This window comes from Trichoplusia ni, chromosome 13, assembly GCF_003590095.1.
Source record: "Trichoplusia ni isolate ovarian cell line Hi5 chromosome 13, tn1, whole genome shotgun sequence".
Taxonomy (NCBI): domain Eukaryota; kingdom Metazoa; phylum Arthropoda; class Insecta; order Lepidoptera; family Noctuidae; genus Trichoplusia; species Trichoplusia ni.
Window position 1 is genome coordinate 6,362,998 of NC_039490.1, and position 26,171 is coordinate 6,389,168.

The 26,171-nt window shown below is 37.9% G+C and overlaps 1 protein-coding gene across 10 annotated transcripts in view; it reads left to right on the top strand.

The window, feature by feature from the left end:
* LOC113500299 (homeodomain-interacting protein kinase 2-like) overlaps positions 1-25,969 on the top strand; it is a 75,925-nt gene extending 49,956 nt beyond the window's left edge. For 3 of the 10 annotated variants that reach the window (XM_026881027.1, XM_026881026.1, XM_026881024.1), the window contains exons 3-25: positions 650-795; positions 4,019-4,197; positions 5,708-5,764; positions 5,961-6,030; positions 7,627-7,762; positions 9,270-9,488; positions 9,844-9,998; positions 10,362-10,538; positions 10,882-11,035; positions 11,423-11,524; positions 11,908-12,018; positions 12,350-12,526; positions 12,879-12,998; positions 13,371-13,627; positions 13,992-14,054; positions 14,539-14,649; positions 15,117-15,322; positions 15,929-16,077; positions 16,188-16,412; positions 16,764-16,841; positions 17,027-17,214; positions 17,463-17,555; positions 17,871-25,969. In XM_026881027.1, the coding sequence (XP_026736828.1) occupies positions 650-795; positions 4,019-4,197; positions 5,708-5,764; positions 5,961-6,030; positions 7,627-7,762; positions 9,270-9,488; positions 9,844-9,998; positions 10,362-10,538; positions 10,882-11,035; positions 11,423-11,524; positions 11,908-12,018; positions 12,350-12,526; positions 12,879-12,998; positions 13,371-13,627; positions 13,992-14,054; positions 14,539-14,649; positions 15,117-15,322; positions 15,929-16,077; positions 16,188-16,412; positions 16,764-16,841; positions 17,027-17,214; positions 17,463-17,555; positions 17,871-18,003 (3,306 nt within the window). In that variant the 3' untranslated portion in view covers positions 18,004-25,969. The remainder of the gene's footprint in view (positions 1-649; positions 796-4,018; positions 4,198-5,707; positions 5,765-5,960; positions 6,031-7,626; positions 7,763-9,269; positions 9,489-9,843; positions 9,999-10,361; positions 10,539-10,881; positions 11,036-11,422; positions 11,525-11,907; positions 12,019-12,349; positions 12,527-12,878; positions 12,999-13,370; positions 13,628-13,991; positions 14,055-14,538; positions 14,650-15,116; positions 15,323-15,928; positions 16,078-16,187; positions 16,413-16,763; positions 16,842-17,026; positions 17,215-17,462; positions 17,556-17,870) is intronic. The other 7 variants (XM_026881028.1, XM_026881033.1, XM_026881029.1 and 4 more) reach the window with 7 other exon arrangements.
* The last annotated feature ends 202 nt before the right edge of the window (positions 25,970-26,171 follow it).

Consider the following 26,171-nt stretch of genomic DNA (forward strand, 5'->3'; position numbering starts at 1 on the left):
TTATTTATTTGCACATTAAATAATCATTGACAGAAAACTGTTAAGCTTAAAACGTATTAATGAAGTTGGAAAATTTTCTCTAAAGGTCGACCATTAAATAGAACAGTTGTTTCACAAGTGGGATTAATAATTCTAAAGCTTATAATATCAAACTATGAGTACCTTTCAATTAGAAGGTACATATTAAGTAATTATATCTAATTAGAAACTGTTAATTGATAAATTAAGTGCTAATTACCATTTTTTGTCCTTGTATATTCTCTCGGCTACTAATTAAAATTATGCGGTTCATTGACGTTGCTGCCTAGATACTTAGTTAATATCCGTTGACTACATTTGAACCTTTGCTTAATTAATACAAATCTTCGCAATTCTTAGCCATAGTGTTATACCACGAAAACTGAGTAGGAAATAAGCTACGCGTGTATGTCACTGTTTGGTTATCGTGCCATATAATTAGCTACAATTTTAAACGAGTTATATTAAGAACTAAAACAAAGATTTTTTTTGGCATCGATTTTGCGTTTCAAAACTGAACAGCTAGCATTATTTTGCGACATACCACGTATGCAGTATTACGGCATTGTATAGGCACTTCCTTATTGCTGACTATATACCATGGGTACAACAATGGTGTTTACGTTTCCAGAACAAGTGGTGGTCAGGCGTCGGGCCGGGCTCCTGCGCCGCGCCCGCCGTGCCGAGTCGCGCGTGCGATGCGGAGCGGTCCCCGCCGCCCGCGCCGCCTCCCGCTCCGGCTGTACTCTGTGCCAGACCCTGCTGTCGCGACGCCACGTTAGTACAACCGATATTTTATCACCCTACCTATAGCTCTAGGGTTAGATTTCGTTGCCTAACGGTTCAAAGGACGGCCCAAAATCGTAAACGTACTCCTAAGCAATTTACAAGTCACGAGTCTGTATAGACAATTATAGCTAGTCTTTTTGGAAGCGATTTGGATAACAGTACAAACAAATAGGAAATTGAAGAATCCAAATTAATTCAATTAAAAATTTTAAACTTAGTATCCTACAATAAACTGGTCTAGATTACTATCCTACCTGATCGAGATCTAATACTCGACTTACTATACTAGAGTACCGTTGTTTGAAACCCCTATCTTGTGTAGCGAGTTAGCGACTCCTAAGCGTGATATTTGTTTACTATACATTTAAAAAGATTTTTGCATCTAACCGGTTTTTAATCTAGAAACTATCATATCTAGATTACGAATTATTTCCCAAATACCAATGGTCACTGATTTACCTGGGCATACACGTATATGAATATTGAATAGGTTCCAGTTTTTGGTCACCCTACGCTCTTATTATACTTAGAACGAACATTTACGGATGAAAGGTTATAATTATACTTCAATACAAAGAAAGCATAGTCAATTCAAAAAACTACTAATGTTCTTACCCCGTACATTTAAACCGCTAGGGTACTATTTGTGTATTTAAATCTCCTTGATAATAGGGTTATTTTTATATGCAGTCTAAATATCTAAAAATAGCGAGATTTTGTCATGAGAATTGCAGTCAAGATCAATGTAATATTTTAGTTTTGATACATAAAACAATGAATTCTCATATTATCTCTCAGATCTCTTTTCTAACGTTGCATGACACGCCATTTTGCAAGGGAATGTTATTTATGTCTAGGTCTTTGTTTAATATCTAATGTTAGTTTACTAATGAATAGACTCGAACTACGACATAGTAACTGTCGTAGTTAGAAAACAAAAACAATATAACGTCAACATCAAAATAAAAAACAAGCAAACATCGCATACAATTTTGCGTTCCCACCGTGCGCGTACGCAGCTTCGACGCAGGTTACTAGATACCCTCGGTGATTGAATGGGGTTTACAATACGGGGAATTTGGGTGGGTCCCCTTGCTACCTGCGACCCCCACTACCCTTAACTTTGTCCCTTCGTTGGCGTCATTCGTGCCCCAACCCCCTACGATGCGCGCACGCACCGCACTACCTAACTCCCTACATTTAACGAAGTTTTTAAATCAAACGTTTTTACTGGACTGGTTATGATATTAGTGATAGTTTTGTACAGTGTGTATATAGTGGGTGTGTAGATATTATAGCCGACATGGATTTGTCGATACCTAGATTAAAATTTGAGTGCGAAGACGATGGATATGAGGATTTCGATCTTGGACAGACGTAAGTTTCTGTTGATGTATTTTTCTATTATTTTAGTAATCTGTTTCATTTTTGCGATTGTATTTTCATTGTAGTTGCAATTTTGAAGACTTGTACTCTCACTTGACACGTTTTGCATGCAAAAATTGATATAGGTGCCAAATAAACACGCATAAACTTTCTCTTGCTTACTGCAGTCCTGTCCCACAAAACTAAATTGCCTATTTAAATTCGAAAATAACACCATGTCATGTCAATATCAACATGAAAACAAAATGCATTCCTTTGACATTGTTGAAAATTATTCAAAGTGACGATTTAAAAGTTTAAAATGCTAATCCCGTTAGGTGCTAATTATCTGCCGTTCTTAATAGCTTTTGTCTTGTGCTTTCCCTGAAACTGGTTTACTTACTTAAAAATTCTTGCAAGTATTGAATTATTCTATTCATTTGAAACTATTATATTTCCTTTCTCTAATAGTCTCACATCCTACTCTAATCTATTTTACGAAATAGTCCAATAACAAAAGCAAAAAGCGTCATTTTTGTGCACGTATTTCCTGCGATTATAACTATAAGTGTTTCGTTTAACTTCCTACTTTGTTTCAATGTAAATAAAGTCCAATATTCTATACATGGATGTTCAATTTATTGGGAACGACTGCGGATAAGCGCGTACGCTGTAGGGATTTTTTTCTAACGGAATATTTTGGCGTGGAATCCCGTGCACCCTATATTTTTCGTTGGTAAAATATATTTGGGCTTAAAAAAATCTATAAGCCGGTGCAAGTGCTTGTAGACAAATATGAAATAATAGTAAGAGCAAACTACGTTATTATACATGTTGGTTGTAATGAAATAGGATTGTTAATTTTGCAAATAGCGTACGTGATATCGCTTTTAATACGATATAAATGTATGTCAAATTATTTGTCCCGACTCCAGTAAGATTATACTGGAGTCGGCAAATTGAATAAGTTGCATATTTTATAGGAAGATATCATTATTCAAGAGCGTTTTTATCGTGTATAATACTAACTGAATATTCTAGGAGTTATCTTATTTTTACAATCCTCTACAAATCAATTTGTAGTAGATGTAAAATAACACTCCCAACCTCTGAAGTGAGAACTGTTTCGCTTTCAAAAACTCTCAAAAACTGCAGTGCGCCGATAACGTCTGTCTAATTGAGACTTAAAGATACGAGTACCCTTTATTACTAGCGGTCAATTTTTCAGCACATTGAAGTTGCTTTTGACAAACGCTGAGGTATACACATTTGCTGTTATCGTTAGGTAATGATTAATTTATTTATTTAATTATTACACTAATCTACCATTACAGGTTGCTTAACCTAATGCGGTAGCCAGAACTAAACAAAGGTCTAAGTTTTTATGTGAACTAGGATTTCAAAGATTGAATTATTATGCAAATAGTTGCAGGTCTAAATTCCAGCAACTGTTTTAATATGTAATTTTCTGATAATTCTGATATGCATAGGCGATAAGTTAGCCTGATAAACATGCCCACCATTGCTCCTCCTGGAATTGCTTGTTGCTTCATCCACTTTTCTCCTAGATATGAAATCATTACTATTTACGATTCCCGTGTTTCAAATTTCTGTCATTCCACCATTTCTTGGAGTTCTCTGAATAAATTGGTTTAAAGACTTTCAAAATCTTTGATTGATTTGTATCTTCTATAAATTTAAGTCCATGATGATGATGATGAAATCCTGTTATCCCTCGTCAGGGACATGGGGCTCGCAGAAGATTTTACCACTCTTTTCGATTGTTATGTAATGTTTACACTTATCAATAAAAACAAATACTGAACATTTGTCTCTTTTTCAACAGTGTCGGAGATAGCATCGACCAGCGTCGCGTCGTTGAACAAGTTGAGAGCGGCGGCGGCGCGGGCGCGAGCGGCGCGCGGCACAAGACGGCACCGCAGGCCGCAACGACGACGGCACACAGCAAGCAGCTGGCGGCGGGCGGGGCCAACCACCCGCCCCAGCCGCAAGGTAACCACAAACGTAATGTCCTTGTTGTTATACCCTTTTATACACAACACACACACAGACCCACACACGTATGTACTCACATGTAGACACACACTAATATGTCTATAATGTGGATAGATTTATCTTTACTATTATGCTGTTATATACATGTGTAAAATACCTACTATAATGTATACTCCATGTATGTCGTTTGAAATAAAACAAGGAGTATGCCCAATATTGAATAATGAAATATAATGATATCATGCAGACAGACAAAGATTCTTAAATATGCATATCAGTCTAAATTTATATTAGTCCACCTATAAAGTACCAAATAAAAACCCAATGTTTTTTTTGCAATTCTGAGTTCTTATAGTCTAAGGTTGTTCTTTTTGAAGTGTAGCAGTATGTGCGAAATTAAAACTTTGAATAAAATCTAATTAAATCCTTTATGAGTGAATTATGGTACTAAGACCAAACACTCACTTAAAACAAATCGTCGAAAAATATGTCCTAACGAAGCCTAACATTTAAAGACTTTAAAAAATATTTCTCCATCTTTTTATCTTAAATAAAACTATATTCTGTGTACTAATTAAGCACAAAATAAACCAACAAACTTACAATTTCAACATAATTTACTTTATAAATAACACTCACATAATTGTTTAACAATATTGGTACATTTATTCAGCACTACGTAAATAAAACTCAAAGGATTTATATAAAATATCCATTCTACAAGAAGACAACAGTGCCAAGAATTCCGTGGGAACGAACCTGTAGTTTGTTTGAACATGCACAACCCTTTGACAAACGCACTTACCTGCAGTGTATAGTTGTATACCTTAAGTGTATAGGTTACACCATCTTCGTACACAGCGACTCCGCTCTCACTCACAGTATCTGTCTCTCCTTATACCAGACGTCTACTTCGTCGAGGCACAGTCTACCGTGTACCTACAGTACCTGCTTTTGATGTTGTCTTTCTTAATTTTTAGTAGATTCTGTGTAACCGTCTTTTAGAACTCTCCACAATACTTTGGACTTCTAAAAGGTTTTCAATTTAACACTAACTGTACACCAGTTAACTAAAACGTTAATACACGAGAGTAAATTGTATGGCCACTCGAATTAATATATGTATTTCCAAGTGCTAATAGATCCGCAATAAGTCAGCCGGTAGACGTTGTAATCACAGTTATTAAGTCGCTAATACCTGCGAGTCTGCTTACATTAAACCTCGGTTGTCTGCAAGTCTCTATCCCTATACATTTAATGAGTATTTCTATCGGCACTCCGCCATTGACCAATGTTTGAATTAATCACAATCAAAAAGCCTAACATGGCTCGAAACTGTTGCTTGGAATTAAAACAAAACAATTTTTCAATGCTTCATGTAAAGTGACTTGTTCGCCGTAAACAGTGACAAGCCACGAGCTTATCGCTTACCACAATAACCCCATTTCCTTCAGTTGACATGCACAACTGTGGGAAATGACAACCAATTGACACAACCCTGTCTTTCTTTCTTCCCCAGATCAACATGGAAACAAAAAATATGATAATTCTAGAAGACCGACAGCTCGAACAAAACGTGAGATATAGACACACATATTTTATATAGTAATAACCTTTTAGAAGTCCAAACAAGTGTTTATAATAAGTAGTATTAGTGCGTTAGTGTTGTATGAGGTGATGCTAATATGTGGTTATCCAATATCTGTACATGCGGATGCGGCTGGGCGTGCGATTGCTGCGACTGCACACGACACGTCTGGCACGGCCTACAGGCTCCGGCTGCGGTGGCGATGGCGACTACCAGCTGGTGCAGCACGAGGTGCTCTACTCCTCGTCCAATAGGTACGGTGCACATGCACTATAACAATATTATCATACATTATAGACAAATAACTACCTACCGTAGGTAACCTTTCCACAATAACGGTGGTTCTGTTAAAAAGAACGACGTTCCGTCAATATTTGCAGTCAACTATTCCCATCTTTTCAAGTTTAGTGTAGAAAGGCCCTAATTCCGTGATTGTCCTTCGACTAAATTAAATGGATGAATTACCCAGACTTGGGTAAGACAGAGACGTAAAATAAAAGTCAATTGCTAAATACACCATCGTTCATTGAAACGAGTATCAAGAACATATTTGGTCTCACATCCACAATAACGATATAGCAATGTGTTAACTTTGTTGTAATTGAACGTAGGCACTCGTAAGGACTCTGATAACATCTCGACGCGCAAACAAGGCGGGACTGTTGATTACACAGATTGATCTTGATTAACCAGAGGCACTGCCAACCTCTTCGTATGGAATATCAGAACACCACTTGTAACAATGTACTGCAAAATCAACCTTAAAACCCTGTACTAAAGCCCATTTTACAATCAGTTGGAAGCTGCACGTTTTCCTCACAATATTCTATAAATATTATTGTTATATGTTGGCTAACCTTATGTTTTTACTGCACTCTCGTAATGTTTTCTGTAACCATGTGTTTATGTGAAGTTTCTTAAATAAAAGACGTACGATTGAATTATTTCTTCCGAGTTTAGCTTCACCTTTATGGATTTGAAAATCATTTCAAATCGATGTTTCAATTTTACTTGGTATTCTAAGGGATATCTGACTTTGTTTCTATATCCTACTAATATTATAGATACGAAAGTTTGTGAGTGAGGACCAAATTCTGTTACTCACACAGAAACCACTGAACAGATTTGGTCAAAATTTTACACGGATAGTCAGAAACCTAGAATAACACAGTGTAGTTTTAATCACGACATTATGAATCGTGGATCGGCAACAGCTAATAAAGTAGGTATAAATGTAAGAAACGTTTAATACTGTTAGCCTGACATATAAACTGTTACTTTTCACGCCACGACAATTAATTTATTCGTCCTGTACAACACAGCCGATATCCTTGCGCTCGTTTCATTTATCAATGGTCCTTGCATTCTTTCTAGTCTTCCAAATACATTATTCATATTCCCTGTTACACACTGAATTTTATAAAACATGACAAACATATAGGTTTTCTTATCGATTGCCCACTCTTCTGTATTATACATTTAAATGTAAAAATGTAATGAAGACAACGGAGTATTTACTAAAGTACATTCATTCATTATATATGAAACTGTTTAAGTGATAATTAAAACCGTTCAAGTGCGAGTCGGACTAGTAACAATGAGGGTTTCGTATAATCAGGTTTATTAAAAATTTTAGTTACCGTATACTACAGATGTGGATCATCACAATATAATAGAATGTCCGGTTTATGCATAGCTCATGTCAATGCAGTCTTGATCAAAAATGATAATTTCGTTGCATGTGGCATTGGGTATACAATAATGTCTTCTCGTTGAGACCCATGTCTATCTGAACCGTCCTTTGCTCGTAACTGAATGCATTGTATTTAACGTGTTGTTGTGCTTTCCAGGTACGAGGTGTTGGAGTTCCTCGGGCGAGGTACGTTCGGGCAGGTGGTGAAGTGCTGGAAGAAGGGCACCAACGAGATAGTCGCCATCAAGATTCTCAAGAACCACCCCAGCTATGCTCGCCAAGGACAGATTGAGGTAAAACATCTTTTGTATAATGTAACGAGTCTATTACGCCTTTAGCACAGCGTAGGTCACCGGTGACCGACGAATAGTAAAATATCTATGACTCGACTAAATGTGTTTCCAAGTATCACAGAAGTTAAATATCACGGAAATAGAAAAGCCACAAAAAGTTAGTTGTGAGCTTCCTGACAAAGTATAATTTTAGATTTCAGCCTAGACACATCATTTCATAGCCAGAGTGTACCTACAAAAACTGTGGATTTTTGTAGCATTGTAAATAATCTCTTTGAAAAGTCGCCAACTTCGCCATTACTATATTTTAACACTATTTTGGTGTGATTTGACAAATGCTTGAATGTAGGTCATGTTCAAAAATAATTTTAGAGGAGTTTAAAATTAAATATGTCAGTATTTGTCTGCCAAGTTCACAAAACTAACAACGTGAATACGCCTATTGTGCTGTACGTAGTCTACGTAGACTTTGATGGAGGCATGTTTTAAAAGAATAATCTTTACAATGGAATGCAAGTCACACAATCTTTAATAGTAACCAAGTTTGATGCATTATAGTGAGTTTGGCCCCGGTCCAGGCCGGTTGTTTGAGTTTGCCCACTAGAGTGGTTCCTACACATAGCCTATACTATACCATAGCAGTCACAAATATCAGTATACTTGAATATACTATCTAGACATGACAGCGTTGGCCGACCTCGATGTGAAGATGACAGGTGCATGTCGCTCAACAAAATTACAATATTATTAGTAGTATATAGTTACAAATGATATACTTTATGTTCCTATTAAGAGTAATACGATATTTCGTTAAGGGATTTGTAATTGGTAGTAACTGACTTTATAAAAAAAGGAAAACCCAGTTTCTTAAATTAATAAAGAAACACAATAAAATAAAACTTGGTTTTCTCTATACTTTTAAGTACCAAATTTTTTAACAGAAGTATTTTGTACATTAAAACTTTTTTTAAGTACAGTTCATACATTTTATAAAACAAAAAGCTTACCTAAAAACGTATATTGTAAGATAACAGTTATTAGTTTCAATAAAGTTGTAACCAGTTAACCACTTTTTATCCGCAATACTCTGCTTGTTATTGAACATAAATAAACGAATGCTAGACCTTGACAAGTTGTTTGCTTGTCCTACACATATACGTCACACGTAGGAGTTCCCAGGTTACGTACGAATATAGTCTTCGCTCGATATAAACAACACGTGTATATGAATATGTCTTTTTGCATTTATCATGGAACTGACGAGTTCATATTAAACTAGACGATGCGTTGCGTATCACAAGTATTTTCGGTTCAGGTGACTTTACAAAGAAGAATGTTCTGAAATTCGGCGTCTTTTGTTTAATTTTAGATAAGATCACCAGTAACAATACCCAAACTTAATATGTATCAAAACTTAGAAATTAGTTGCTTGATAAGTAATATGTGTTTATTTTGTATGCAACTTGTCTTTTTTAATTTCATTTCTAATCGCACCGTTCTCCCTCAGGTGTCGATCCTCTCGCGCCTCTCGCAGGAGTCGGCGGACGAGTTCAACTTCGTCCGCGCGTACGAGTGCTTCCAGCACCGCTCGCACACGTGCCTCGTGTTCGAGATGCTGGAGCAGAACCTCTACGACTTCCTTAAGCAGAACAAGTTCAGCCCGCTGCCACTTAAGTACATCAGGCCGATACTGCAGCAAGTGCTCACTGCTCTGCTCAAACTTAAAGTAAGACATTTCAATATCTTTTATAGCTTGAAACCTATTATGTTCTGCCGTAACTTCATGGAATGTCACAAAGCTTACCCGTAGATCTTGCGAATCGGTCACCGTTGACCGACGCATTAAAATTAAGAATTTGAATATGCTCCTTTCGCTGATCGTTGTGCTTCGTCTGATATGTTGATAAACACTCAGTACATATACTACCTTAAACGATGATTATTGAAGAATATGTAGATATTTCTTGTATCTAACTCCTTCTTAACCAAACATACGTATGAAAAATCACTAAATAAACTGCCTATTTAGAAATACTACTCCTAATCTTATCGAATCTATAAAATGATATAATTATTTCCAGCAATTGGGTCTGATCCACGCGGACTTGAAGCCGGAGAATATAATGTTGGTGGAACCGGCGCGGCAGCCCTACCGCGTCAAGGTCATCGACTTCGGGAGCGCCTCGCACGTCAGCAAGGCTGTTTGTAACACCTACTTGCAGAGCAGATACTATAGGTATTGTGACAATTAATTATCCTTAAGTCGATAAAATACCGCGTCCAAATTATACAAAATTACGTAATATATAATTTTGTTGCAACAAGATCAATGTAGATAACTTGTTAAAAGTGACGAAGTTGTGCATTTAAAAGATAACGTTTTTAAAATTGGGGGGTAATAAAGTTCCTACGTGTATTACGTGTTTCATGAGCAAAACTCATATTTCATTAATAATATGAACAGTGTTCTACAAGACAAAACCTTCCTCGCCTGCTTTCCCATAAGCAAATAATTAAATAGAAAATTAAGAAAAAACGTCCACAAAAACTTTATCGACTATTTTCCGCGATCATACTAAAACTGTTAATTTATCAACAGGGCCCCAGAGATCATCCTGGGCCTAGCATTCTGCGAGGCTATCGACATGTGGTCGCTGGGCTGCGTGGTCGCCGAGCTGTTCCTGGGCTGGCCGCTGTACCCCGGCTCGTCCGAGTACGACCAGATCCGGTACATCTCGCAGACGCAGGGCCTGCCCACCGAACACATGCTCAACAGGTCGGTACCACATAGTAAGAAACAATATATTATTATTTATTTATTATGACAAAAGGAAAATCAGACAAGAATATCTTCAAAAAAAAAATGTTAAGCGGTAATAATAATACCAATTGCTTCAACCAACTTTAATTCTCCCAAAATAGATGAATTTATGAAAAAACATCACTTGGAAGTTTTTCTAGCTAAGCTGTTCTTATAGCGATGATATAATTACGGGTCTTTATAAATCGGACATTTATTTATCCCTTTTAATTGAGATCATATAACGTTATTAGAGTAGTTGCTAACCAGCCACTACCCTTCACGTGTATCACTATTTACTTATTTACGTGTTTTACAGCGCAAGTAAAACAGCGAAGTTCTTCTACCGCGACGTGGACAGCACGTACCCGTTCTGGCGCCTCAAGACGCCCGAGGAGCACGAGCTCGAGACCGGCATCAAGAGCAAGGAGGCCAGGAAGTACATCTTCAACTGCCTTGACGATATCGGACAGGTGAATAGGCTAAACTAACTTTATTACTACTAGCTTTACAAAATCAACATTTAAGTCACATCTAGGATAGTTCATAATGTAGCAATCTTTCTATTAAAAATATTAAGCGCTCTGTATCGTCTATCCTCCACTACGCTCTTTGTGTTTTAATTGTAAAAAAAAACGCCGCAACAATCTCCTTAGCAGCATTTTTGGCCCTACCAAATTTTATTATTACTGTTTTTATAACGCAGTTGACGAGAGATCCTTCTCTTTTTATTTATTGTATGTAGCCATCCCGGCTAAGTGAAGAAGACTATGTCTATGTCATTGTACAGTGACATAGATCTTCGTTTATCCATTTTTGTTATTTAATTCAGTTATACAATGATAATATATGTTATACAGGTTAACGTACCAACGGATCTTGAAGGCGGCCAACTGTTGGCCGAGAAAGCAGACAGAAGGGAATTTATCGATTTACTGAAGAGAATGCTCACTATGGACCAGGTAATATATATTTTCTTATAACAAACTTTTATAAACAATAGATGCTTGTAACAATGATTAATATACAGGCAGATGAGACTTTTTTCTACAATATTATGGTTTTATTTTCATACCAACAAATAATCTTATGACAATGATAGAACTTATGATAGAACGTTTATTATAAACGAGTTGCCGTTACTCTGGCGGGGCTATTATTGAAATAGCAAAACAATTACTTGCCGTTCTGTTGTAGCTCTGTCGTGATTTTTTATCCCAATCCAAGCAATCACATAATTTAACATGAGTTTGTTTCTGATCAACCTATTATAAAACGTGGATAAGTAATTTATTACTGAATGTAAACAATTATGTTACTAACGAATGTATTGATTGTTGTACAGGAAAGACGAATAACACCAGGCGAGGCATTGAACCACGCGTTCGTGACGCTCGCTCACCTCGTCGACTACGCTCACTGCAACAATGTGAAGGCTTCCGTTCAAATGATGGAGGTACATACTACATACTTATATCTTGATTTAAATCTATTTATGATATATCTGGAATATTTCTTGATTCCGATTGACATGTAAATAATAGCTAAGTTTTAGTTTCGAAATACAGATGAAATGCAACTTTTCCGTTATGAATTTATTGAATAGATGTTGTCAATTATTTATAGTTTTTTGTTTGCTTGCAATTTACCTGTATTGGTAGCTAGAAAATTAGGAGCAGCATAAAGTAATAATAATTTATTTTCGCGTAACATTTATTCTTGTTATAAAACTTAACTATTCACTCTGTAATGCCAGGGTATACAAAAAATGTTTTTGTGTTCCTTAGGTGTGTCGTCGTTCAGGCGGCGGCGTGGGTGGCGTGGGTGGTGTTGGCGGCGTGGGGTCCGTGGGCGCGGGCGCGGAGTACGGCGTGAGCGGCGTGGTGGGCGCCGCGCAGCCCGCGCACCATCTCGCGCTCACCATCAACCAGCAGCGGCTGCGGGCTGCGCCCTACGACAACCTGGTGAGCGACACATAACTAATGGGACCTCAAATTTTGAACATACCTTGAATGCAATGATACTTTGACCAAACACAACCCCATCATCAGAATCATTAGTTTTCGCAATCACTATAGTACAACACTTTAGTGTTGAAACTCTAATGCTTTGAACTCATGTTGAAAACACAGTGCGCATTTGCTTATATTTTCGATCCTGGTGCCATGAGGGTATAACCGAATTTAATCTTATCACTTAACAATTTTAATTCCTCCATCTTATGAATACCTATTTAAATTTAATCTCTAACTTAAATACGTACAAACTTACAACAATTACAAGTACCGGTGATAACATGTATACATACATCCTCAGTACCAGCTGTACCAGGGCGGGCGCGTGGCGGTGGGCGGCGCGCGGCAGTACGCCACGCGCGCGGCCGAGCCCTTCCCGCACCAGTTCGTGTCCTCCATACTGTGCCAGCCCGCATACCAGGTACGAGACACTTCTGTTATGACAACATACATTACTTGCATAATGATACCCATGTTATTAAATTTTCAAGAGAACTAGATTTCTGCTATTGTGAAGGCAAGGCAGTGGTCTACCGAGCCGAGACATTTTTTTGTTATTTTTATATTATAGTCTTTTATAAACCTCCTGAATTTAAATTTTCATTATAATTTACATATTTCTGGTAGTGGCAGTCAACAGTTTCTTAATTCAAAAACTATAACTAGCGGTAACACAGTAGAAGCTTATAATTAGGCTCATTATAGTGATCTATTTAAAAGACCATTTATCGAATGACAGTATGATTCTAGTACGATACTCGAGTGAGTGAGTACATCATAATAACTTGGTTAGGTGCAGCAGCTGGCGGCGGCGGCGGCAGCAGCGGCCGCGGCTCACCACCAGCACGGCGTGGCGGGCGTAGCCGGCGTAGCGGGCGTAGGCGGCGTAGCGGACGTGGGCGGCGTGGGCGAGTGGCGCGCGCCGCTCATCGTGGAGCCGGCGCCGCTGCCCGAGCCCGACGTGTGGGACGCCTTCCACCCGCACCACGCGCCGCACCAGCCGCACCAGCCCCACGCCACGCACGCGCAGCACCACCACCCGCACAAGAGGTACGCACCACCACAACACCACACCACGCTATATCAATAGATTCATTCGAGTACAGTCTACTCGAGCAGCCAATTAGTAAAAGAAAACCGCTGAGCGTGATGGGTTACAGATTCAATCCCTACATAGAAATATTATGTTACAAAAAAAAATACTCTGAGAACAAAAAGTCATAAAAATTATCAATCTTTGCATAGAAGCAGATTTTTGAATAAATACTGTCTCAAAATGTTGACCTGAAATACAAGAAAAAACAGACCTTGGACATAAATTGTGGAAGTTATAAACCACAAATTAGGGCATCATTATTTACTAATTAAAGTATTATATTATAAGGGTAAGTACTAACAGGTCGCTTGTCGACAGATCAACAAAGCAGCAGACGGCGGTGCCGCACTACCAACCGCACCACCAAACGCATCAATACAGGTGCTTATATACAACAATCATCACCATCAATGACCACTCTTTTCTACCACTTTTCCTTGGTTACCCATCCCTCTTTCATATTTCAACCTGGTTATATCTGTCCTTGGCCACCTCTCAGTTTGCTCGACCCACCAACCAGACATCTGAGTACGTGTAAACGTGTCCTGCCCAACTTCATTTGAATCCTTCAAAACTTTCTTCGAATACCAATATGTTATCCCCTACTTTCTTGCAGAAAACCCAATTTTTCACGCTGCAAAGTAAAGCAAGCAAAAGCAACCGCCTTTCTAATTATCCGTTCAGAGGGCATACCTGTGTGAGAGAGAGACCTATGATCATATTATGATTGATGTGACAGCGCAATACACGTATGCGCTGCCCCGCTTTCACAACCATAATAATATTACCCTCAGAGCTCTATACCCAAAATATTGAAAATTAAGAATTAAAGAATGTCAGTTATAATTGTGTATGTTATGTGCAGTATGGCAAACAGCGGCGGTAAGAAGGAGCCGACTCAGCTGTCGCCCGTCAAGAAGCGGGTGAAGGAGGGCACGCCGCCCTCCCGGCATCGACATCATCATCATGATCACACGTATGTTGTTTATATTTACTCCGTGATGGACGCAGATAAAAAGGAGCTTATTACAGTTATAAACAAGTTTTATCACTTTTATCTGTTAGCGATTTAAATACCTATAATGTTTAATGCATAAAAAGAGATATTTGAGCATAATTTTTGTATTGAAAAAAAAAAACTTAGGTACTTTGTGTTAGTCTTCTCAACCTTTCGCCTTTTTTTGAAATATGTTTAACAATATTCATGTCAGCTGTAAATTGATTATCTCTCTTTACTTTTGAAGTCTACGAAAGAGAAAAAAACAAACAAACATTTATTTGTAAGATTGTAGTACATCAGGTGGTTTTTATAGTTTATAGTCTCCATTCTACCGAATCGGTGTATAAATTTTTACTTATTAATTAAATATTCATATTAAAATTGTATTAACTATTACGTACCTATTCGAACATGTGAGTAAGCTAGTGTTGTGGGTTCCGCAGCGTGGTGGAGTTCCCGGGCGAGCGCGGGGGCGCGGGCGGGGCGCGCGCGTGGGAGGGCGCGGCGGGCGCGGCGCCGCACACCATCACCATCCGCGACACGCCGTCGCCCGCCGTGTCCGTCATCACCATCTCCGACTCCGACGACGACGCCGACACGCCGCGCCGCGCGCGACACGCACACGCCACACAGCCGCACAACAACACTGGTCATTATACTTATTTTTTTTATAAAAACGACTCCCGCATGAAGGAATTTAATCCTTGTATCGCGGGAGGTTTCACAAACATACAATTTACATAGACAAATACAAATATACCCATGCTCAGGACAAGCATTCGTGGATCACGCTAACGCTTTTCCTACGCTTGGATCGAACCCGCGACACGTCGCGCTCTGTGGGTTTAGAGTGGTGACCTCATCCGCTCGGCTCTATATTAACAAACAGTAGTTTCAATTATTATGTACACGTAAGCGCCCAATATGGCACTTACAAAATGCTTGCTAGTCGGTAACCGGGTACATGAAAAGTCACAAATTCTTAATCGTGAGAGGTGTTCAAAAGGTGACGTGCAAGCGTTTATAAATTACAGTTAAAATGGAATTACTCCTTTAAAAAAACTATATAATTCCATGGAGTTATTCCATTTAGTGACTTAAAGCTAAGCTAAGCTCTCGCTGCTGTTTTATGTTGATATATCGAAAACCACACATGCCCACCATGAGCGTCATGTCCTTTTTGAAACTAAAATTACGTATTACAGGATAATAACTCTCAAAAATGTTTTTACTCATAATCGTATTGTGTGTCCAGGCGGCAGCGGCGAGTGCGTGGCGGGCGGGGGCGCGGGGGGCGCGGGCGGGGGCGCGGCGCCCGGCGGCGTCATCTGCAGCGCGCGCTCGCCCAAGGACGACAAGCACGTCAAGCACGAGCCGCACCAGAACTGCCAACACCATCACTCGGTAACCATACCACACTAAGAACTTACTACAACGCTAAACTTACCTATGACGTTTCGTTTGTTCCATGCATAAATTAACAATACATTCAACATAAATATCCGTTCAAACAGCAGCAACAACAGCAGCAGCAACAACAGCAGCAACAGCAACAACAGCAGCAGCAGGCTCAGCCGCAGCAAGCGCAGCCGCAGGTGCCTAGCCAGTCTAACCAGAGCCGCGTGGTGGGCAGCGCGGTGGCCACGCCGCAGAGCCAGAAGAAGCGGTTGCTGGCTCTCGCGCAGCAAGAGGCGCAGGCCAAGCGTGACCACGATCATGCGCACGCGCATCTGCCGCCTGTGAGTATACACACACATACACATCTTGAACTCTCTCATAAGGACATGTATAATTATCGCTCACCATGCGCTTAAACACCATTACACCACACCACACCACTACACTTAGAGGCACTCTTGAAACAAGTTACAAGGTACATAACATTACATAAGTGCGATATAACGAATAAAATAAAATAAAATAAATTATGTTCTGACAGTTGCCAAATTTATCGTGTGTTTTTGCATACTGGGTGGTATAAAATTATATTATTATATTATAATGTCGTTTTAATTTTCTATAACTAAACAAGACAGACCAGTTTAGAATACACATTGAATTTTAACTATTTTCTATCATATGTATTCCAGAGCGGATCGACAGTACGTCAAACGAACGATTATCAATGCAATCAGTATGTACCGCCGCAACACAATAAGAGGGATAGTGTGAGTATCTTATCTAATAATATAGCTTTTACATAAAAAGCCACGCTTGAGTTTAATGAGAAACAGTTTATTTTTAAATAATCCTAAATCAGCACAACAAATAAAATCTGTGCCTGGGCTAACGGCATAGATTACCTGCACGATATTTATAAGATGTCTTTAATTTCTAATTTCCATGTTAACAGAGCGGCGGTTGTCGCGAGTACCTGACGAACGGTGGGGGAGTGAGCGGTGTGAGTGGCGTGAGCGGTGTTAGCGGTGTGAGTGGCGTGGGCGGTGTGAGCGGCGTGAGTGTGAGCGTGAGCGGCCCGCCCGCCGCGCACAAGCACGCCGCGCCGCACGCCTGGCATCATCACCCGCATCCACACTACAAGTACGTACTCATACGATCACAGTATTGATTATAATATTGTATAAAAGATAGACTTAGATAAAAGAGATGAATTTCGAAGAGCGAGCTAAATAAAATTATTGAAATAACATAAAACGTCTGCGTAAAATGGCTGTGACAAAGATACCTTTAAAGATTCCAGTGATGCTTATCAGGTTACAATTCTTGGCATTATTAGATCAGATGTATCATGCTTTATGTAATACTAAATGTAATTTGTGTGTGTGCAGAGCCGGCGGCGGCGGAGTGTTGTCCCCGGGCGGCGGCGTGTCGCCCGGCTACCTGCCGCCCCCACTCTACGTGCCCACCTACCACTATCACACGTGAGTATATAACACAACATATTAAGTTGTTAAATTACCCTACTAGACTTCAATTATTTTTATTTACGTTAATTTATTATTTGAAACTTGCGTTAGTATAAATTAGTTTTTCATGGAAGGAAATAATATTGTAATGTATTTACTATTTGGTCGATAAACCATTTAAAACGTAATGGTGGTTGTCATCTTAAGTTTTGGTGATTGCATAAAATTTAATTTCGAATGGAATATTCAGAACTACAACTACTAGTGAATCAGTCAAATCTCTTTGTACGTGGTGTGTCTCTACTTGACCTGTGTGTCTGCCTGTCGCAGCGGCGGCGTGGCGGGCGTGGGCGGGCCGCCGCCGGCCCACCACGCGTCGGGCGCGCGGCTGCCGGGCTACCTGCAGGGCTACTCGCCCACGTACCTGGTGCCGCCGCAGCAGCACCTCTGGTACACGGACTGAGCGCCTCCCGACCGACCCCATCCTCTCTGTACAAACCTCGTATTCCCTTTAGAGTTTTATATTGTACGCGAGCGCGCCTCGAGCGTCGCATCATTATTCGTCTAGATGTGTAATTTATTACATGTAGCGTCGTGTAACGCTTATAAATGTATGTATAGGTTAGTGTTGCTATTATTTGTATCGTTCGATGTCTACGGCCCCGCGTAGACGATATTACTTCACGTGTATTATATGGATTGTAAATTTCGCGTTATATTTTGCTGGTAAAGCATGTAGGTTGCATTTACTAATATTTTATCATAGTTTAGTGTTTGTACCAAATCATTGAAATGTGAAAGTTATTGATCTAGCGAGTATTTTGAATAACCAATGCGTTCGTGTGTAGCCGCGGGCGCCGCGTCCCTGACGCGCGGCGTCCGCTCATACAATGTTTTAGTTTTACGTGACACTGATTTTGTCAATTATAAAGTTTGATTTAACTTGTATGTAGCGAGTTGACGCTCTAGATATATTGAGATTTGTTTATAATACGATACGTTTGTTACGTTCCATATCATGTAGTGCGGGTGCCGACGCCGCCTCGCCACTAACACCACACACAAACATTTATTGCTGTGTTTACTATTATTATAATCAAATTTAAAGGGTTTTATATTACATAGATATAGTTTAACGTGTAGGCCGCGGTGATGGACTACTTGTACAGATGTAGGTTCGAGTATATTAAACGAAATAAAAAAAAAACAACTATCTAAGATATTTTATAAACATTTAGTACACACTAATGATTAACTAAGTTGTAATAATGCATGTTTAATCACGTTAGATAGAATGAAATTGATTAAAAAAATAATAATGTCCTTTATAGAAGATGAAAAAAAATATTATATGCAATTATTTTTACGACTGCAATTGATTTTAGTTGTAATACGTTGATAAGTGTTTAGTGACACTAGAGCTACTATTATTTGCCGACTTGATACGCGATGTACGACTGGGTGTTACAGTTCCGCAATGTTTCTAGACAGACTTGTGTTACGCTCGGCCGGCGCGACAGGCCCGCTCGCCTGGACTACCGCGCGTACTGTACATAAGTATTAAATAAATAAGTCATATCGTACAAGTTTTGTAGTCATAAACAATAGTCGATAGGCCGGCTCTGTTTAGCGGACAATGTAGCGCGCGGCTTTCTTTCATACTTAGCATACGCTACGCCAGACACACTAATCTATTCTATAAGACGCAATCTAAGCTTCGTTATAGTAACTCTAACAGCGATCTATGTAACAAGTTTATTATACGCTTCGTTCGACAATCGACAAATTCTCTTTAGAAATGCATAAATATATTATCTTGCTATGTGTAATATTAATGTATCGTGTTTTTAATAGAGCTTTTGGTGTCATGCAAAGTTAATCGACGGATAATCTTATATAATATTATATCCTTATCCAATATAAACTAGTACGAAAACGTTTCACTCTAGGAAATTATCTCGTTTATATAAACTAGAAATCGTTTGAATAATATCGCTGTCGTAGCCTGCCGTAGCGTATACTAAGTATATTTTATTTAATATATTTTCGTTTTATCATTTAGCTTTTAAGTGTTTAATTTATAAAATATCCACCATTTATTCACAAGATTCTATAAACCACTGCATTATCATAAATTCATAATTAAACAAATGTTTTATATTACAAGACTACTATAATATTATTAGTTTTTATTATAAAGTTAGTACATTAGTTTGCTGCCCGACAATAATTGTAACTTTTAGTTTTGTATTTCTAACGGTTGTAGTTATAACTATGTATGTTACTTTATTTTGTTTATCATCAACTGTGTAGTTGAATGCGAGCATCGTGATTATTGCGTAAACGCTGGCAACACTATTCAAATACCTACTGTGTTGCCTCAAAACAGTGAAAAAATGACGTTTAATGCTTTTGATGTATGTGTTTCACAAAAAAGAATTAAACATTTTTGTTTTCATCGTTTTATGTAAACAACGTAGATATTTACAACATTAAAAATCATACCTTCGTAGCTGAATTGTTTTCTAATAACACTATTTGTTATACTCTTACAAATCTTTTTCTAAACTACGAAATATCCAAGATATTCCATCTTATTATGTTTTTAATAATCGGATATTTTCCAAGACACTGTCACCGTTGACCATGTGACCACGATGTTCGCCAAACGCGGGCCCGCGACGGACCGGTCCTTTATTACAAAATGATAATTAAAGTAATCATCTTATAACTTGTTTCATAATGATGATTACTAGAAATAATTGTGCCCTCATTTAATTATGCTGATTGGAAATCTATTTTAAATACAATTTTTTAATTCACAAATTAAATCACACAATTGTATGTATCTATGTGGTGGTTGTTTAACAATATGACGGTGGTGTCATGTGTTAGGTGAAGGCCCGCTCCGTGGCTGCGTCCGCGCAGTAGTACGAGATTGCCCCTCCCGCGAGGCTTTAGTCAATGATCTCTTATAAAACGTGCACATATTATAACTATACCCCTACGTACGCGATGTAGCATGGCGTTACTTCGTCTCAATCCTTCGTTTTAGTGATTTTATTATTTCTAAGCTTTTATTGGAGTTTTGGGGTTTATTTTTAAGCGTATTAACATATGGAATGTTAACACATTTTCTATAATAATTTTGTCTTAGTTTATAAACGTCTGCTTACGGTATCGTTTGAAATTGCCTTATTATGTTTTAGTGATGTGTATATGGGGCATGTTGTCGCGGCGCATTCGACCCATCCTAGCGCATACATACAGTTGTATCGACTAGCGCGCTCCACACGATCGATTAGTCGGTACAACTCTAATACACAAGATAACACTGTTCGTTGACGTGATTCTGTGATTATTACTCATTATAATATTAGTTGGAAAAACTGTAAATTTTGGGTTGTTGCAATAAGTAAATTCTTTTGTGTGTATAAAATTGCATTTTACGAAGCAGCTGTATGGAATGCCCCGTGTATATGATGTATATTTAGTTTAGTGTGTGTGGTTTCACCAGGACACGATACCGCTTATATACTATACAGGAGATTATACGAAATGAGTCGCGAATAGCTAATTCGAGTGTCGACAATAATTGTTTGTTCTGTGGTAACAATGAAATGTACAAATACTCGTGGTAGATGTAACGAGTGCACGCCGCGTCTGTCCCGCGAGGCGCGCTGTCTGTGGCGCGTCATATTCCACTGTGATTATGTTATGTTCAATTACTGCATCGGTGAAACTATTATGGTAGGCTTACGTTTGGTTTAATTCATGTAACTTTTAACGTACCAGTCGGTACTAGCTGAGAACTAACTCTACAATAATGGGTATTTTTATGTTTTAATTTAGCTTATAGGGGCTTGTGTAAGCAAGTTGATACTATTAACATGTTTTAAATTCGATATGTGGGTGATCAGGGGATATAGCACTGATGTTGCTTAAGTTTCTCTTCAATAATAATCAAATAGTTTATTATTAGATGAAAAATTGTAAATAAACATCCAAGTATCCCTTTTTATTTTATTTTTATTTTGTTCCTTTACCTTGGTTTCCTTATTTGTTATTATTTTTTGTTTGTGCGTACTTGTGGGCCTGTGTTCGTGCATCGCATATAGTATACTCGCGCGGCGCCCCGCCTCGCGTGTGGACGCCGCGCAACATAGTCAATAGCGTGGCGAACGACGCCAGAGCTGCTGTCTCGACAATAACCCAGTGTCAGACAATAATCATTCTTATCATTTGCCAGTTAGTAGACATTTTTGTTTGGCCCCTTACTAGTGACCATAGTATCTACGTGTGTACGTTAAATAGGCCTTTAGAGTGTAGTGCGTGTGAAGTTAGCACAATTTGCGGCAACAAAATAGTGAATATATTTGATTATACAAAGTCTTTTCCATAGCATATCTTTATGATAGTTAGGTATATCGATGTGCATAGAGAGCCGGTTGTCTGAGGTGCGACACAGCGACACCTCGTAGCTGTTTTCTCTCAGGTTTTATATATGATAGGCACGTAAATTAAAACTATTAAGTGCATAGAAATACTCTTTTTATATAAAGTGGTCTTATCACATTTTCTACAATTAATACTTTATCTACATGTTTTAATATTTAAAAGATACACCAATATCTTGGTAGAGCGTATTCCTCATTAATATTATATTCCTAAGAGTCCTAGCGTGACCGACATTGGATGAATGTATTTATTTGTAATTTACGAAATTATAAAGCATTTAAGAAGATTTAAGATAACAAATGGCAAGATTTTATCTATTACTTACATTACAATCTTTTTCGATCATAAATTAAATACAATTAATTTTTCTAAATTATTCCTTTTACAATTTACACATATATCTAATTGTATGGTACATTTTTCAAATCGACTGACTGTTTACCATTTAATATATATGATCGTTACTCGTGCTTAGTCCGCAACTCGTATGCGAGGGTAGTTGCACACGCTGCGTGCCGTGGAGCATGTTATTACGATTTTAATGTTTCGATGTTGCACCGCGTTACTACGATAACCTATCATAACCGTATCGTAATAGGTAATTAGCGACGATCACGACTCAGGCAGTCCTCTAGGGTGGAAAGGGATCAAGTCGCATTGGCATTACTTAAGATTGTAACTCTAATTTGACAAGTCTGACGTCACAAGTTTGTTGTTAATAGTACTTAGTGAACGCTGCTGGTTAGGCTCTACTCTATAGTATTAACTTTTGTATATTCATTCTATATCTACCTAATAGGTAAACTATATGTGTGATAATAACAATAAGCTTTTCAACTAGATGGAGTACAATGAATTCTAATGACTAACTCATAGGCCAATGTTTATAAACATTATTTTTACACTGTCTATTAAAAATTAATGTGATTTTGTCTGTAGTGAGTAAAGTTTTAGAACTTTTAGATATTGCAGTCCAGTGGCATGTCGCTTAGTCACTTCAGACCCGGAGATTTACCTTTTTCTACTTATACGCTTAGGTGTCTATATCGTGTTAAGTCAATTGTACAAGTTGTTATGATCAGCTTCCGAGACAGTAGTTGATCGGTAGTGCACTGTTTACAAAATGTTTTGCCGTCCAAGTAGCCTACCTTCGCGAGTACATGCTGGCAGCTGGACTGTTCTTCGATGTATTTCGTTAAATATAATCGCATATTTCGACACCAAACCGATATTATTATAGATGTCTAAAATATTTTATATTTATCTAGAGCTTATAGAGTGTTTAGGGCTGTATTAATGTTAAGAGGTAGCGAGCGGCGCGGCGCGTGCCCGGGTACCGCCCCTGAGCGGCCGGGAGTCGCGCCGCGCGCTGCTTCACAAGAATATCAGGGATGATAGCGGTAGCGACAGCTTTTTAACTTAGAAAACTTTATCAAAGATTTATACAAGCTATGGGTGTAGTAACTGCGTAGGGTTAGGTATATGTCTGCATTGTGTCTGTGATTCACTCGATGACAACGAAGGCTGACCAAAGAAGATTTAACGTGATTTATTGAGGATTACAAATAATATAGGACTTACGGCGAAACGTACCTGAATCTAATGCAATTCTATAGCTAATTATGTCTTGAGCGGCTGGAGCTCGACGCTCGACTTAAATTACGAGTTTCAATAATTACACAGATAATATTAAACACAATTTCTTACTAGTATTGTAAGTGCGTACAAAACTTCACCTTGTTACCTTCTAGCTAATACACATTTTCCTTTGTCTGTTGTATCTTTACGGCTTGGGATTACTTATTTTTAGGGAATTAGCGACAATTGTGAGACGATCCCGGGTCGGTGTCCGTTGTCGTCGAGGTGACACAAGTTAGATGAGCGCCATTTTCTAGATTTAAACGTTATTGTTTCGATGTCCAAATTTATTCGAGATTTACTGTCTTCTTATACTACATTTCATTAATTAAATGTTCTAATATATGTCCAGCGAATATTTGAGTGTTTCGATGTAGCGCGTTAGTTGCGCCTTGATGTTACGACCTAACACCTATTTTATGCTAGTATAGAGTTTCAGTAACGTAGGATTACGACCAAGTTAGAAACGTAACTTTAATATATCCTAAAACACAAATATAGGTACCTTATATTATATAATATATGCTACTGACGGATCCCGTGACGGGGGGACAAATAAAGTACAAATTTATCAGTAAATCCTCGTCCGTCGCGGAGGCTTCAAACTCTTTCCTTGTAGAGCGATACGAGAGAAAGACGTTGCGTTAAATGAAAGATTGCGTTATAAAATAATAAATGTTGTTGTAGTTAATTCGTAATATCCATTATTTCAATTTTTAATTATTAAAAGATCTTGTATGTAATTTTTTTCTTATAATATTGTGTCGACCTAACCCGACGAGTATTTAATCACACTACGTGTTTAGATTTGTGGTAGTTCATAGCTGAATATCGACGACAGGATCACATTTTCGAATTAAAAAAAAAAAGTTGTAATTTTATAACAATTGATGTGCCTAAGTGTAATACTCTAATAATGTAATTTGTATATATTAATAAATAGTTATTGTATTTAATGTCTCTGGAACGCGTCGCATGGTGCTTGCTCACCGGTACACGTTCGTATAACAAACCATTGTAATTCGTGTTTATGGTAACGCTGAAGCTCCTTTATAGTATTGAGACAATAATTCTTTTGCAAAGTTGTCATATTTACTGCACATTTTTATTCAAAGTTAATGTTGTAACGGAGGCTGGCTAAAAGATTTACCAGAATTGATAGAAATGTTAATAAAACTGAACAATGTTGATTGAAACACCCCCGTGCGTTGTGTGTTGCCATGTGTTTTTAACATCCAGCATTTGCATATTTAACCAAGATAGGTAATAATTATTTTGTAGGCTGAATATAGGCATAACACTTACACACAGCGCGTACATATGGCTGCATTAATTCGGTGGCAAATTAACTATATACAGCCAATTATATAAAATTGTTTATGTTGAATTTATTATGTCAATATTTAATTCCATTCTTAATTAGTGCAGCCAAATGAGTTCTCCTGTAGGTATTGGCTGGTCTACAGTGATCTAATATTCTTAAGTTACGCCTATATATCACCCTACAATGTGTATTAATACCTACATACCTTCAACTCGAAAGATAGTAACTAATCTGTGTATTAATAAATGTGTAAGATCCCATAGAAGTGTCATTTTTTGAGTTTACTGATGCAATCAAAAATGTATTGAAGTGACAGATGTTACCATCGTATTTACAAACGTCACTCAGTTTAAATCGCTCTTGAGTGTCATGCTCTCTCTGTCACTATTAAGTGGAATTCTTGAGACTAATAGACATTTAAAAACGACAGTTAGTCACAGTTAGTGGCGTTTGTGAATAAATGTAACGCTTTACTGGTACTACAGTTTAACATTATCATCAATCAGTTAATTTCAATTGATTCTGATTATTCTTTTAGAGCCTTCATATAAAGTAGTCCCAAAATTTTATTATCGCTTAAAATTTAAATTGTAATTACACTTTTATTGTGATTAATTCCCGTACATTTGTCACAAATCAAAATAGTGTCGTACTGACTAGCAAGTAATTTTCTATCAGTAGATTTTTACTTTGTCGTCACTTACAAGTATTGTGAACACTTAACTGTCGTGGTACGTTAGATAGTCGTTTACATTTTATAGCACGCGAAACGACCTTTTTGCATTTAATCCAGAACGTTTCATTGGGTATTACAAAATTGTATTAGATTTATAACATTCTATGGTAGCTACGTCGGTGTTGTAACGGCGTTTGAATGTATTAATTGGTAAAGTGTATTTATGTGTAAAATCATCCGTAATCGCCGTGTACACGAATATGATGGGTAAATAATTGGGTAGCTGTGTAGACTTGATTGTGATATCAATAAACATTTTCATACGAGCATCAATTGTGGCGTTTTATTTCAGTCGATGTTACCTTTTCTAGAATCTCTTATCTCTGAGGATTTATCTGGTAAAAACAATCACGTACCTACTTGCTTATCTCAACTGAGTGTATTGTGTTAAATAAATATGTGTGCATCATGCATTATCTACTACAATGCATCTTTTTTGCGTTTTAATTTTTCTCATGAATTTGAGTTTCGAATA